Raw genomic sequence first — 16,078 nt, forward strand, 5'->3', positions numbered from 1 at the left:
ATTCGTGAAAGGATTTTAAGGTGATTGGCAAAGGAGAAAAATATTTTGGTAGAATGAGTTCATATTGTTTGCATTGTTTAGCCTGACAGTTTGAAAGAGCACCCGTTCAGTACTTGGTTTCAAGAGAAATTTTGGGACTATTGAAGAAGCTGGAGAGGGGGCCAGTGACATTGCTTCTTTGTAGGTGGACCGAAGAGGCCATAGAAACCATAGAACCTACAGCACAGAAACAGGCCTTTTGGCCCTTCTTGGCTGTGCCGAACCATTTTCTGCCTAGTCCCACTGACCTGCACACGGACCATATCCCTCCATAAACTTCCCATCCATGTATCTGTCCAATTTATTCTTAAATGTTAAAAAAGAACCCGCATTTATCACCTCGTCTGGCAGCTCATTCCATACTCCCACCACTCTCTGTGTGTGAAGAAGCCCCCCCAATGTTCCCTTTAAACTTTTCCCCCCTCACCCTAAACCCATGTCCTCTGGTTTTTTTCTCCCCTTGCCTCAGTGGAAAAAGCCTGCTTGCATTCACTCTATCTATACCCATCATAATTTTACATACCTCTATCAAATCTCCCCTCATTCTTCTACGTTCCAGGGAATAAAGTCCCAACCTATTCAACCTTTCTCTGTAACTGAGTTTCTCAAGTCCCGGCAACATCCTTGTAAAACTTCTCTGCACTCTTTCAACCTTATTTATATCCTTCCTGTAGTTTGGTGACCAAAACTGAACACAATACTCCAGATTCGACCTCACCAATGCCTTATACAGCCTCATCATAACATTCCAGCTCTTATACTCAATACTTTGATTAATAAAGGCCAATGTACCAAAAGCTCTCTTTACGACCCTATCTACCTGTGACGCCACTTTTAGGGAATTTTGTATCTGTATTCCCAGATCCCTCTGTTCCACTGCACTCCTCAGTGCCTTACCATTAACCCTGTATGTTCTACGTTGGTTTGTCCTTCCAACGTGCAATACCTCACACTTGTCAGTATTAAACTCCATCTGCCATTTTTTAGCCCATTTTTCCAGCTGGTCCAAGTCCCTCTGCAGGCTCTGAAAACCTTCCTCACTGTCTACTACACCTCCAATCTTTGTATCATCAGCAAACTTGCTGATCCAATTTACCACATTATCATCCAAGTCATTGATATAGATGACAAATAACAATGGACCCAGCACTGATCCCTGTGACACACCACTAGTCACAGGCCTCCACTCAGAGAAGCAATTCTCTACCACCACTCTCTGGCTTCTTCCATCGAGCCAATATCTAATCCAATTTACCACCTCTCCATGTATACCTAGCGACTGAATTTTCCTAACTAACCTCCCATGCGGGACCTTGTCAAAGGCCTTACTGAAGTCCATGTAGACAATATCCACTGCCTTCCCTTCATCCACTTTCCTGGTAACCTCCTCGAAAGACTCCAATAGATTGGTCAAACATGACCTACCACGCACAAAGCCATGTTGACTCTCCCTAATAAGTCCCAGTGTATCCAAATGCTTGTAGATTCTGTCTCTTAGTACTTCCTCCAATAACTTACCTACTACCGACGTTAAACTTACTGGCCTATAATTTCCCGGATTATTTTTCGATCCTTTTTAAAACAGCGGAACAACATGAGTCACTCTCCAATCCTCCGCACCTCACCTGTAGACAGCGACATTTTAAATATTTCAGCCAGGGCCCCTGCAATTTCAACACTAGTCTCCTTCAAGGTCCGAGGGAACACCTTGTCAGGTCCCGGGGATTTATCCACTTTAATTTTCCTCAAGACAGCAAGGACCTCCTCCTTTTCGATCTGTACAGTTTCCATGATCTCACTACTTGTTTCCCTTAATTCCATAGACTTCATGCCAGTTTCCTTAGTAAACACAGATGCAAAAAACCTATTTAAGATCTCCCCCATTTCCTTTGGTTCTGCACAAAGCCGACCACTCTGATCTTCAAGAGGACCAATTTTATCCCTTACAATCCTTTTGCTCTTAATATACCTATAAAAGCTCTTTGGATTATCCTTCACCTTGACTGCCAAAGCAACCTCATGTCTTCTTTTAGCCATCCTGATTTCTTTCTTAAGTATTTTCTTGCACTTCTTATACTCCTCAAGCACCTTATTTACTCCCTGCTTCCTATACATGTCATATAACTCCCTCTTCTTCTTTATCAGAGTTGCAATATCCCTTGAGAACCAAGGTTCCTTATTCCTATTCACCTTGCCTTTAATCCTGACAGGAACATACAAATTCTGCACTCTCAAAATTTCTGCTTTGAAGGCTTCCCACCTACCGATCACATCCATGCCAGAGAACAACCTGTCCCAATCCACGCTTTTTGGATCCTTTCTCATTTCTTCAAATTTGGCCTTCTTCCAGTTAAGAACCTCAACCCTAGGACCAGATCTATCCTTGTCCATGATCAAGTTGAAACTAATGGTGTTATGAGCACTGGAACCAAAGTGCTCCCCTACACAGACTTCTGTCACTTGTCCTAACTCGTTTCCTAACAGGAGATCCAATATTGCATCCCCTCTAGTTGGTCCCTCTATATACTGATTTAGAAAACTTTCCTGAACACATTTTACAAACTCTTAAACCATCTAGACCCCTAACAGTATGGGAGACCCAATCAATATATGGAAAATTAAAATCCCCTACCACCACAACTTTATGTTTCCTGCAGTTGCCTGCTATCTCTCGGCAGATTTGCACTTCCAATTCTCTTTGACTATTGGGTTGTCTGTAATACAATCCCACTAATATGGCCATGCCTTTCCTATTTCTCAGCCCCACCCACAAGGACTCAGTAGACAAGCCCTCTAATCTGTCCTGCCTGAGCACTGCTGTAATATTTGCCCTAACAAGCAATGCCACTCCCCCACCTTTCATTTCTCTGCCTCGATCACATCTGAAACATCGGAACCCTGGAATATTAAGCTGCCAGTCCTGCCCCTCCTGTAGCCAAGTTTCACTAATTGCTACAACGTCATAATTCCACGTGTCAATCCACGCCCTCAACTCATCCGCCTTCCCCGCAATACTCCTAGTATTGAAATATATACACCTCAGAAGATTATTACCACCACTCAACCTTTCTATCAGTTTGGCTGTTATTCTGCATTAGACAGAATCTACAAGCATTTGGATAGACAGGGGCTTATTAGGGAGAGTCAACATGGCTTTGTGCGTGGTAGGTCATGTTTGACCAATCTGTTGGAGTTTTTCGAGGAGGTTACCAGGAAAGTGGATGAAGGGAAGGCAGTGGATATTGTCTACATGGACTTCAGTAAGGCCTTTGACAAGGTCCCGCATGGGAGGTTAGTTAGGAAAATTCAGTCGCTAGGTATACATGGAGAGGTGGTAAATTGGATCAGACATTGGCTCGATGGAAGAAGCCAGAGAGTGGTGGTAGAAAATTGCTTCTCTGAGTGGAGGCCTGTGACTAGTGGTGTGCCACAGGGATCAGTGCTGGGTCCATTGTTATTTGTCATCTATATCAATGATCTGGATGATAATGTGGTAAATTGCATCAGCAAGTTTGCTGATGATACAAAGATTGGAGGTGTAGCAGACAGTGAGGAAGGTTTTCAGAGCCTGCAGAGGGACTTGGACCAGCTGGAAAAATGGGCTGAAAAAAGGCAGATGGAGTTTAATACTGACAAGTGTGAGGTACTGCACATTGGAAGGACAAACCAACGTAGAACATACAGGGTTAATGGTAAGGCACTGAGGAGTGCAGTGGAACAGAGGGATCTGGGAATACAGATACAAAATTCCCTAAAAGTGTCATCACAGGTAGATAGGGTTGTAAAGAGAGCTTTTGGTACATTGGCCTTTATTAATCAAAGTATTGAGTATAAGAGCTTGAATGTTATGATGAGGTTGTATAAGGCATTGGTGAGGCCGAATCTGGAGTATTGTGTTCAGTTTTGGTCACCAAATTACAGGAAGAATATAAATAAGGTTGAAAGCGTGCAGAGAAGGTTTACAAGGATGTTGCCGGGACTTGAGAAACTCAGTTACAGAGAAAGGTTGAATAGGTTGGGACTTTATTCCCTGGAGCGTAGAAGAATGAGGGGAGATTTGATAGAGGTATATAAAATTATGATGGGTATAGATAGAGTGAATGCAAGCAGGCTTTTTCCACTGAGGCAAGGGGAGAAAAAAACCAGAGGACATGGGTTAAGGGTGAGGGGGGAAAAGTTTAAAGGGAACATTAGGGGAGGCTTCTTCACACAGAGAGTGGTGGGAGTATGGAATGAGCTGCCAGACGAGGTGATAAATGCGGGTTCTTTTTTAACATTTAAGAATAAATTGGACAGATACATGGATGGGAGGTATATGGAGGGATATGGTCCGTGTGCAGGTCAGTGGGACTAGGCAGAAAATGGTTCGGCACAGCCAAGAAGGGCCAAAGGGCCTGTTTCTGTGCTGTAGTTTCTATGGTTCTATGGTTAATCTATCTTTGTGATCACAATCACAAAGGACATAATTTACAACTTTGATTGGGGCTGCTTCAGGATTATGGCAAGTGTGGGCATCTAGGTGAATTTATAGAAGTCTAAATTGTGAGAACTGCGGGCTTGTATTTTGGAGGTGATTGCACGTTGATGGACTGTCTTAGATCTACCATCATACTTTTTGAAACAAATTTTTCCCTTCACTTGCAGTGGATGATTCAGCAGCCCCATAAAGTAGCAACTTTCTTTGGGTGCATTGGAAAAGATAAATTTGGTGACATCCTGAAGGAAAAAGCTGAAGAAGCGCATGTTGATGCCCATTACTATGAGCAAAGTGAACAACCAACTGGCACTTGTGCTGCCTGCATCACTGGTGACAACAGGTCAGCGAATCCTTTCAAGAAACTTGGTTTTAAGGTTAGAATACTTGTTTTGTTTAAAAGGTCAAATGCTGTTCCGAGTGACTGGTCAGTGGATCTTCAGTATGTTTCATTCAAGGTTTGTTTATTTCAGTGCAACTATGTCTACTGTTTGAGAGTCCTTGTTGAGATAAGTCTCAAACAAAAGAACCGTTGTATTAATATTATAATTTCCAAGTAATCCCAAATTACTCCCCAGACTTCAGGGAAATAAGCATAATGTATTCATGGTCTCTACTTCATATAAATGGTTTATGCCTAGGAATTATAATTTTTGTTCATTTAAACTCTTCTGTCTTGCTTGTCTTCTCTGCTATGTGACCAACAAAAGTAATCTTTTCCTGTTAATCACACCACAGCTCCCAAAAATCTTGATTTATTTGTACTTGGTCTTGTATGCTGCGGTGGAAATAAACTCAAACTTCCGACGACTTCCTTATTTGTGGTATACTCCATGTTAATCTATGTTACACCTTTCCCATGGTTAGTGAATTCTTCCAAAGTGTTGATGGCTGTAGCCCTATCCATTTGTGCAATGTTTACTTGTACGCACTCAGCGTTACATCTGGTCCTTTTATTTTACATTATTTTCCTTATTTTAAAATGTATTCTACATACTACACCACATCTTCCATTTTTTCCTCCAGTCTACCGTATGTTTTTGTCTAGCCTTCCAAGTTAAAACAGCAGAGACTGTGAGTTGATGGCAAAGAGAGATGTGGAAAGGATTAGGTATAAAGATCTCACCATCTTCAGTGGATTTTATCCTTTCTTTGTGCATGGTATTAGCCCTGTCTCTTAAAGGCATAGCCCCACTGAAAGATAAATGATCAAAAGAACTTTACACCCACAAGGGAGTCATGTAAAGTTGCCAAAATTACAATATGAGTAAACTTGAAAAGAACAAAACATACTAAATAGAAAAAGTTTGTGAAGATAAACATAGGCCCCTTAGTCAGAAACAAGAGTATTTACAACATGTAAGAAAGAACTGCCAGAACAATTGAACAACTATTTTAATTCTGTCTTCACAGAACACACAAATAATGAACCAGAAATCCCAAGAAAGCTACAACGTGATGTAGAGGAGGACTTAAAAAGAAATTGGTATTAGTTTTTAAAAATGTTGGAGAAATTAATGGGACTGAAAGCTAATAATGACTTGCAGCTCAGAGTATGAATGAGGTGAACTGAGTACAAGAGTCAGGTTGCCATGTTACTGCAGTACAGATGTCAATGGGACTGTACTTACATGAATGTATGTGTTTCTGGTTGTTAACTAGATAGGAAGATAACATTGGAAATAATACAGCAAAGACTCACAGAGTGTTACTGGGCTGGAAGCGTTGAGTTATAAGAGAAGGCTGGATAGGCTGGGACATCTGTCCCCTAGAGCGTAGGAGACTAAGGGGTGGCTATATAAGGTGAATGGTCGTTATCTCAATGTAGACGAGTCTGCAAGTAGAGGATATATAGTTAAGGTAAAAAGAGAAAATATTTAAAAGGAATCTGAGGGACATAGGGGCTTTAAAGCAAATGGCAGATATTTAACGTGGATAAATGTAAAGTTATTCACTCCAGCAAGATAAACACAGAGGTGGTATGTAATTTAAATGATCATAGGTAGATTGGGAAGTGTTAATAATATCTCATTCCACTTACTTAGTCTACAACTCAAGAAATAATTGCTGAATTTTTCAGTCTCACATACTGTAACCTTTACCTCCTGTGTTCCCATCTTCCTCTCCTTCCCATTTATCGCTGTTCCTTCCAGCTTTATTCCCATACAGTTCCTCCGTCCTATACATCGCCCATTTTCATACCTTCCCTTCCTGGTTCCATCTACCTTCTACCTACACACTTCACTTACCAGAATTCATCCTTTATCTGCCTCCATCTGCCCTTCAGTCTCTCCCTTAAATACTTCCATCACATATCAGACACCAACACTTGGATGTCCCTGCTTAATGCTCCTTTTGGAGGTGTTGGGGATAGTGTGGAAAGTTGTCATAGTTTATATCAGTATGTTGTTTGGGTGCCAAGTTGGGCTGAGAAGTGGCAGATGAAGTTCAATCTAGAAAAATGTGAAATTATACGTTTTGGAAGGTTGAACTTGAAGGCAGAGTACAAGGTTAATGGCAGGATTCTTAGCAATATTATTTTGAAAATTAAAACCAATATATAAACTACTTATAAGACCGTAAGATAATTGCAGGATGAAGTGGATCAGGCCCTGGAGACTTGTCAGCCTGTGTTTTCAAAAGTTTGCTCATTTCTGATTTACAGTAATTTCCAAGACACTGTGTGTATCCCTTCAAAATAAAACCAGACACAAAATCTCCTTTAATTCCTCGGCTGTCTCCTTGTTTTCCATTATTACTCTCCAGACCCACTTTTCTATAGGACTAATACCCAATATTGACCCTTTCCTTTTTTATATGAAATTCTTTTCATTGGTTTGTACATTTCTGAATTTCTCATGTACTCTATCCATTTAATTATTCATTGGTTTTTAAAATTTTCTGTCCATTTTCCTAACCTGCCTCCTCCCTTTGGGCAGCAGTGTGTTTTCTCTTTGTAAAACATAGAAATTTCGGGTGGCCAACCATTTTAATTCCTATCCCCATTTCCTTTCTGACACTTTAGTCCATGGCCTTCTGCCACAATGAGGCAACTCTCAGGGTGGAGGAGCAACATCCTATATTCCATCCAACCTGATGGTGTGAACATCAATTTCCAGTAATTTTAATTTTCTTCCCCCTTCCTCCTCCTTCTATTCCCCACTCTGGCCTCTTACCTCTTCTCCTCAGGTACATAGCTTCTCCCCCAGGTGCCCTCCTCCTTCCCTTTCTCCCATGAAGCACTCTCCTCTCCTGTTGGATTCCTTCAACATTCCTTTGCCTTTTCCACCTATCACCTCCCAGTTTCATATTTTATCCCCCCCCCCCTCCTCACCTGGCTTCACCAATCAACTTCTAACTTGTCCACCTTCCCCTTCTCCCAGCTTTTTATTTCTGGCATTTCTTCTCTTCCTTTCCAGTCCTGATAAGCAGTCTCAGCAAGAAACGTTGAACATTTATTCATTGTATCCTGTTTGCCAATCAACTTCCCAGCTCTTGGCTTCATCGCCTCACTATAGGAAGGATGTGGAAGCATTGGAAAAGGTACAGAGGAGATTTACCAGGATGCTGCCTGGTTTAGAGAGTATGGATTATGATGAGAGATCAAGGGAGCTAGGGCTTTACTCTTTGGAGAGAAGGAGGATGAGAGGAGACATGGTAGAGGTGTACAAGATATTAAGAGGAATAGATAGAATGGATAGTCAGCGCCTCTTCCCCAGGGCACCACCCTGCTCAATACAAGAGGACATGGCTTTAAGGAAAGGGGTAGGAAGTTCAAGGGGGATATTAGAGGAAGGTTTTTTACTCAGAGAGTGGTTGGTGCGTGGAATGCACTGCCTGAGTCAGTGGTGGAGGCAGATACACTCGTGAAGTTTAAGAGACTACTAGACAGGTATATGGAGGAATTTAAGGTGGGGGGTTATATGGAAGGCAGGGTTTGAGGGTCGGCACAACATTGTGGGCCGAAGGGCCTGTAATGTACTGTACTATTCTATGTTCTATGTTCTCCCCCTCCTGTCTTCTCCTACCATTTCTGGTCTCCCCCTCCTCCTCCCACTTTTAAATCTCTTACTATCTCTTTTTTCTGTTAGTCCTGACGAAGGGTCTCGACCCAAAACATTGACTGTACTTCTTCCTATAGATGTTGCCTGGCCTGCTGTGTTCCACCAGCATTTTGTGTGTGTTGCTTGAATTTCCAGCATCTGCAGATTTTCTCGTGTTTACGTTCATTCATTTGCTGAGTTTCTCCTGCATTTTGTGTGTGTTTCTCTTTAAGATACTAATTTTAACTTTTTTCATTAACTATTGATGGTGGGTCCTCCCCTTGGAATTTTTTTTTTAATCACGTACCTATCCTGTGTATTCCGAAACATCTATTTACACATGAGCTGCTCCCTCTCAATGGACTGAGCCCTTGAGCTGACTTCTCAGTTCATTTTAGTAAGCTCTCATTATTCTGATAATTCTGTCAGTTACATTCTTGGAGAGCTCCAGTAATTTGAACAAACATGTATCCCTTTCATAAACCTATCTATTCCTGTTCTCTTGTTATTTCCCAGGATCATTTCTCTCCTTCAAATAATTAACCATTAGTCACAAAACCAGTTGGGTTATTCCTGATTTGATCATCTGACATGGCAAAAGCTCGCTTTATCAAAATTTTCCAAAGTAAACTTGTTAACATGATTTCCCAAGGAGTGGAAGTAGTTTACCCATATGGACGCGACATCAGATGCATGGCAACTCTGGCAGGGTTTGCAAGACATTACTTTCTACAAACTGAAACCCAATAGCATGAATGGCAGCAATGCTTCACTTTCTATGCCCGCCTTGAAAAGGAGAACACAACTACAGCTGTGAGGATCCCTACTGCACCTAATGACCCAGTGATCTCTGTCTCAGAAGCCGATGTTAGGCTGACTTTAAAGAGAGTGAACCCTTGCAAGACGGAAGGTCCCAGTGGAGTACCTAGTAAGGCTCTGAAAACCTGTGCCAATCAATAGCAGGAGTATTCAAGGATATTTTCAACCTCTCACTGCTACGGGCAGAAGTTTCCACTTGCTTCAAAAAAGCAGCAATTATACCACTGCCTACAAAGACCTATTGGACCCATTGCAATTTGCCTATCGCCACAATAGGTCGACGGCAGACGCAATCTCAGTGGCTCTCCACATGGCTTTAGACCACCTGGACAACACAAACACTAACGTCAGGATGCTGTTCATTGACTCTTCCCACAATCCTGATTGAGAAGTTGCAGAACCTGGGCCTCTGTACCTGCCTCTGCTATTGGATCCTCAACTTCTTAACCGGAAGACCATAATCTGTGTATTGGTGGTAACATATCCTCCTCGCTGACGATCAACACCTCAGAGGTGTGTGCTTAGGCATAGCTCAAATACCATCTATACATTTGCTGACGATACAACCATTGTTGGTAGAATCTCAGGTGGTGACGAAAGGGCATACAGGAGTGAGATATGCCCACTAGTGGAGTGGTGCCACAGCAACAACCTGGCACTCAACGTCAGTAAGGTGAAAGAGCTGATTGTGGACTTCAGGAAAGGAAAGATGAAGGAACATATACCAATCCTCAGAGAGAGAGTGAGCAGTTTCAAGTACTTGGGTGTCAAGATCTCTGAGGATCTAACCTGGTCCCAACATATCAGTGTAGTATAAAGAAGGCAACACAGCCGCTATACTTCATTAGGAGTTTGAAGAGATTTGGCATGTCAGCAAATACACTCAAAAACTTCTATAGATGTACCATGGAGAGCATTCTGACAGGCTGCATCACTGTCTGGCATGGGGGAGGGCAGAGGACTGAAAGAAGCTGCAGGGGGTTGTAAATCTAGTCAGCTCCATCTTGGGTTCTAGCCTACAAAGTACCCAGGACATCTTCAGGGACTGGTGTCTCAGAAAGACAGCATCCATTATCAAGGACCTCCAGCACCCAGGGCATGCCCTTTTCTCACTGTTACCATCAGGTAGGAGGTACAGAAGCCTGAAGGCACACACTCAGTGATTCAGGAACAGCTTCTTCCCCTCTGCCATCCAATTCCTAAATGGACATTGAACCTTTGGGCACTACCTCACTTTTTAAAATATACTTATTTCTGTTTTTTATATTTCCAATATTTTTATTATTAACTTTACATATAAGAATACGGAATACAAGAAAAAAAAATATATCAATACATTATACTAAATTGCTTATAAAGACTCCTTACCCTATATTTATACAAATTAATTAATTCAGAATATTGAAATATAGGAATTTTATTATATAAAAAAAATCTAACCCACTACCAAGACTGAAGCTGATTAGTAAAGAAAAAAAAGAGGAAATAAAATTATTAGTCATCATCTGTGCTTTAACTGCAAATCGAAGGTTTTGAAAATAATTCAGAAAAGCTCCCCACAATGTTTGAAAGTCTTGGCTAGATTCAGAGACTGAACATCGAATCTTCTCTAAATTTAAACATGACATCACATCACGTAACCATTGAGCGTGAATAGGAGGGGCTGCATCTTTCCATTTAAGCAAGAGCATCCTTCTGGCCATAAGCAAATAAAAGCCAAAATATGCAAGTAAGATGACTCCAAAATAATATCCTTTCCTCCAACAATACCAAATAAAGTGGTCAAAGGATTAGGCTTAAAAGATTACTTTGAAAAGTATCGAGTTTTCCAAGACTCGGACACGTCCAAAACATGAATGAGTGAAGCTTCTCCATTATTACATTTACCTCCAATTTACTTACTTAGGTGTAACAATCACTAAAAGCTATAAGCGTCTATTTAAAGAAGAAATTTTTACCCTGTTGAATCACGTAAAAAGGATACTATCAAATTGGTCGCCTCTTTCGTTATCGCTGATTGGCTGAATTAACTCTATCAAAATGAATATATTACCTAAATTTATATATTTTTTCGGGCATTGCCTGTTTTTATTCCTAAATCTTTTTATGATTCTCTTGACTCTATTATATCTTCTTACGTATGGAAGAATAAGCGTTCTAGATTAAATAAAATTCATCTTCAGAAAGATAAAAAGAATGGAGGATTAGCCTTACCAAACTTTCGATTTTATTATTGGGCGGTTAATATAAGAAATCTTACATTTTGGTTATATTACATTAACTGTGAGGATTGCCCAATGTGGGTTTATTTTTAGAAGCTAACTCTGTTAATACATTTTCTATTATTTCTCTTCTTGGATCCTCACTTCCTTTGTCTCTGAGTAAGTTAACTGATGATCTGGTAGTTAAACACACTATGAGAATTTGGATACAGTTCCGAAAATACTTTGGCTTATTGAGATATTCTCTTTCGAGTCCCATTTTTTCTAATTATTTTTTAAACCCTCTATGATTGATGTGGCTTTTAAAGAATGGGATAGATTAGGTATTAAATGCTTTCAGGACTTGTTTGTAGAGGGAGGTCTCTTTTCATTTGAACAACTGTCAACTAAACTTAGTTTACCCAAAACTAATTTTTTCGATACCGACAAATAAGAGATTTTTTACGGTTTCAAATAACTACATTTCCTAAAAGTCCTGATAAGAATCTGCTAGATGTAATTTTTAATTTGAAACCTTTTTATAATGGATCTATATCTAATGTTTATAATATGCTGTTGGGAGTGAGAAGTGTTCCTCTAGATAAAATTAAAAATCTTTGGGAAAAAGATTTACAGACTTCAATTTCTGAGGAAACTTGGAATCAAATTTTTAAATTGGTTAACACTTCATCATTATGTGCCAGCCACTCTCTCCTACAATTTAAAGTGGTCCATAGGGCCCGTACGACCAAGTATAAGTTGTCTCGTTTTTATTTAGATATATCTCCGTATTGTGATAAACGTACTTCTGTTTTTTGCACGTTTTTTAAATCTGTTCAGTATGCATATACTGTAATTGATTTACTTATTTTTTTTTATTTTTTATTATTATTTTTTCTCTTCTGTATTACATTGAACTGCTGCTGCTAAGTTAACAAATTTCATGTGACATGCCGGTGATAATAAACCTGATTCTGAGTTATATCAAACCTATTTCTTTATTTTTCTTACATAAATCTCATTTCTTCTCTATCTACCCATTACCCTAATCACTGTATATTCTTATATCAGATACTAAAATCGACCCTTGCAACAGTCTTTCAAAAATTACTGCAAGGAGTTTGCAGTGGTTTTCTAATTCCTCAAGTTGATGGCAAATTCTTTGTGCTAATAATATATAGTCATTGGATATGTAGCCCCCTTGGTCGGCCTCAGGCTCGCTCAGCTCGCTTTCGTCTGGGGGAGCAGCCTTCGGCCCCGTCAAACTAGGTAATTAAGTTTGTGTGGATGCTGTGTGATGTACCCCACCCCACCAAATAACAGCCAGTACACCATATGCGATTAAATGATTACACTTTATTACTGGAACTATGTAATTAATAGAGATACAATATAAAAGGAAGTTAAAAGGCGCCAAACTTATCAAAGTTCAACCACTATGTGCACAACCGTTGGAGCTCAATTAATGGGGTCTGCCTTTCCACCAGTCGATGTCCCCCAAACTCCGCCAACCCTCGAATGGGACCACCCTCGTTGGTCGACCAAACGCTCCACACGAGTCTGTCCTCGTCTCTTCTCCTCACCGAAGACCCTGGGCATCGGACGCCCGCTCGGGGTCCATTCTGTCGCCCAGCTTACTGCATCGCGCCTCTTCTCTCTGTCCCCATCGTGCCTTCTGCCCAAAGCCCGCGAAAACAATAGCTTACAGACACACAAGAAAGAATAACATCTACCCCAATTAGTTAGCAAATGAATACAATTCTCGTTATCAGTAATTATAACCCAAACAAGCTGCTGCTGTTAACTCAGCAGTTAACATAACAAAGAAGCTATTTTATTAGCCTTAGCAGTAACATAAAAGAAGAAACCCCTTACACTCTCCCCCCACAAAATTTAGTCATGACCTCATGATTTCTAACTAACTCGCCAACCCTTCCTGCAGACACAAAAACCCAATCCAGGTACAAACAGTGACATTGCTCAGCAAACAGTAGACCTTACACCCTGTTCCTCAGGCGCTACATAGGCCAACCTATCTGGGAGTTTCCTAATCCTCCGAGACCTCCGTACCCCCTCACCTAAACCCTTCAGGCTCGGACACCACTGGGGATACCTCGGGTCTGCTTGCCAAATCCTCTCTCAATCTCTCACTCATGCCCCCACTGCATCTCTGAGCCCCCTGTCCCGTGTCCAGGGCCCCACTCCTTTTCCTTCAGGGTCCTGCTGTAACCCAGGCTGCCCACAGATAGCCTTTCTCACTATCCCTGACTCAGTGGGAGAAGGGCCAAAAGTCTCTTCATCCAACAAGGGGAAGTTAGCGAAAGGCAGCATGCACCACACCTCCATCTCATCATCCATCGAATTCGTATTCTTCCCCATTTCCTTGATTGGTAGCTGCTGTTTGATTTTCTCCAAACTGAAGCACTTAGCCCGGGCTGCCTCTGCAGCCTCTTCAGCCTCCTGCAATCGAGACGTCAGCTTCTTCTTGGACTCCTTCAACTCTCGCCCTGGTCTTAGCAGTTCTGACACACGCTTCGCGTCCATCTCCATCTGGGACGCAATTACACCACCAGCTTCTTCCAATCTGTTCTGGATCGATTTCTTGAGTTTCTGCTGATCCTTTTGAAGGTTGGTCATTGTTTCGTCTCTCTGGATTAATTCATCAGTAAATGACCACAGTTTCGGCTCAGATTCTGTTTCCCCATCTCCACTTTGACGAGCATGGGTTCCAATTCTTCAGTGGTTATCCCAAAATTGCAACACTCGGTCTCCAGCCTGCATTTCTGAGCGTTCAGTTCAGCGGTGCAAATCTCCTCTCTCAGTCAAACACATAGGATCTGCGTCCTCCTCCAGACCTGGCACTCGGCCAAAGAAAATTTTACTTCGTTAATTCTTTGTCGCCCGTGCTCCGGCACTCGCCTCGCATCATAGTCCCCCAAGGCGAATCCAAACCCTAGGCGATCATCCACATACGCCAAAACTCCAAACACTTCCACATCCCCCATGGTCTTCCCATGCCACGCAGGAAGGTTGCAGGGGCTCCAAATATGCCCTGTGGCATCTTTTCGGACCGGAAGAATCCTAGGGGACCTATAATGGCTGTCTTTTCCTTGTCAGCCTCACTCATCGGGATCTGGCAACATCCACTCCTCAGATCCAGCACATTAAACCACATCGCACCACTCAGACAGACCATCGCGTCTTCGGCCGTCAGGACTGTATACTGGTCAATGACAGTGCGCCTGTTCAGAGTCCTATAATCCACACACATGCTGCCTACGTTTTCCACGGCTGCAGGACCCAGTCGCCACGACCTCTCTCTCACCGAGGTGTCTTCAGCAGTCAACTCCCCTCCCTCGGAGTATTTTGGAGTGTCCACTAAGAGGGTCTCACCATCCAATACTCCCCCCGCCGGGCCATACCACCACTGGCTCTCATTTAAATTCAGTACCGGCCCAATGCTGCTACGCACATCCTCACAAGCAGCTTGAAACACTGGTTGCACAGACAATGCTCCCAAACAGCTCTCACCCGCCTCCTCCTGGCACGGCCCCATGCACCTCCTCACCAGCGGGGTGTTGGTCCCCTCAAGAACCGAAATGCTGCCTGTCACACCAGGGTCCGGACACATCAGCATTAACAATTCACGACCCTCTGACGCCCACACATTGGCCTCCAAGAACTCCAGTTTCATTGAGCAATAACCATCGTCTGGATAATCACTGGCACTGGTACCCCAAATCTCCAGTGCCCTTAATGTTGTCAAGGGTAAATGCTTCAGAAACCGGTTGTAAGACGAACTGTACAACTACTTGACCAGCGACCCAGTGTCGAGGATGGCTTTAGCATAGCTTCTATCTATCCGTAACGACACCTGAGGGCGTGGTCCCTCTAAGCCTTCAGGAATATGGTCTGTTCTTTTCGGGATTTTCTTGGTACATTGCTGGGAACGTGCTCCCCCGGAGACCCCAAGCCGTTCCCCCACTGGGCCTCCACTAAGTTTCCCGACACCTCTCTGATCAGCTGAACAACTCTGGGAGGAGCTGATCCCCCTGGCACCGCAAGCAATTTATCTGCCCCCCCTAGCCAGAAAAGATAACCTCTAAACTTTCCACCAATCTCCTGGCTCAGGTATGGAAAGCCCCCCAGGTGCTGCATTTTACTTCCAGTCGACCCAATCGCATTTTCCCCTGCTTTCATATAACTGGCAGCTGTCACTACGGGGTAATTGAACCTGACAGTTCTGACAACGTCAACAGCTTGCCTATCCAAACTTCCAACCAATCCCTGTTGCTTTCCCTCAGCCAAGCACTGCCACTCATCTAACAACTGAGAGGTCTGTTCCACCCACGCCTTTAGGGGTGGACATTATCCCAAAAAACAGGCGGCGCCTGCCATAGCTGGAACATTTATTTGCAGACACTACCTCCGAATCAGACCACTCTTCCCTCTCTCTCCTAACAGTATGGACAGCCCATGGCCCCGCCTCACACCTGGGGCAC

At 42.5% G+C, this 16,078-nt stretch overlaps 1 protein-coding gene across 4 annotated transcripts in view; it reads left to right on the forward strand.

The window, feature by feature from the left end:
- Positions 1-16,078, forward strand: part of LOC134358265 (adenosine kinase-like) — a 295,164-nt gene that overhangs the window by 149,908 nt on the left and 129,178 nt on the right. For all 4 annotated transcript variants that reach the window (XM_063070283.1, XM_063070284.1, XM_063070282.1 and 1 more), the window contains exon 5: positions 4,684-4,856. In XM_063070283.1, coding sequence (XP_062926353.1) covers positions 4,684-4,856 — 173 coding nt within the window. The remainder of the gene's footprint in view (positions 1-4,683; positions 4,857-16,078) is intronic.

Source organism: Mobula hypostoma, chromosome 18 (genome assembly GCF_963921235.1).
Source record: "Mobula hypostoma chromosome 18, sMobHyp1.1, whole genome shotgun sequence".
NCBI lineage: Eukaryota > Metazoa > Chordata > Chondrichthyes > Myliobatiformes > Myliobatidae > Mobula > Mobula hypostoma.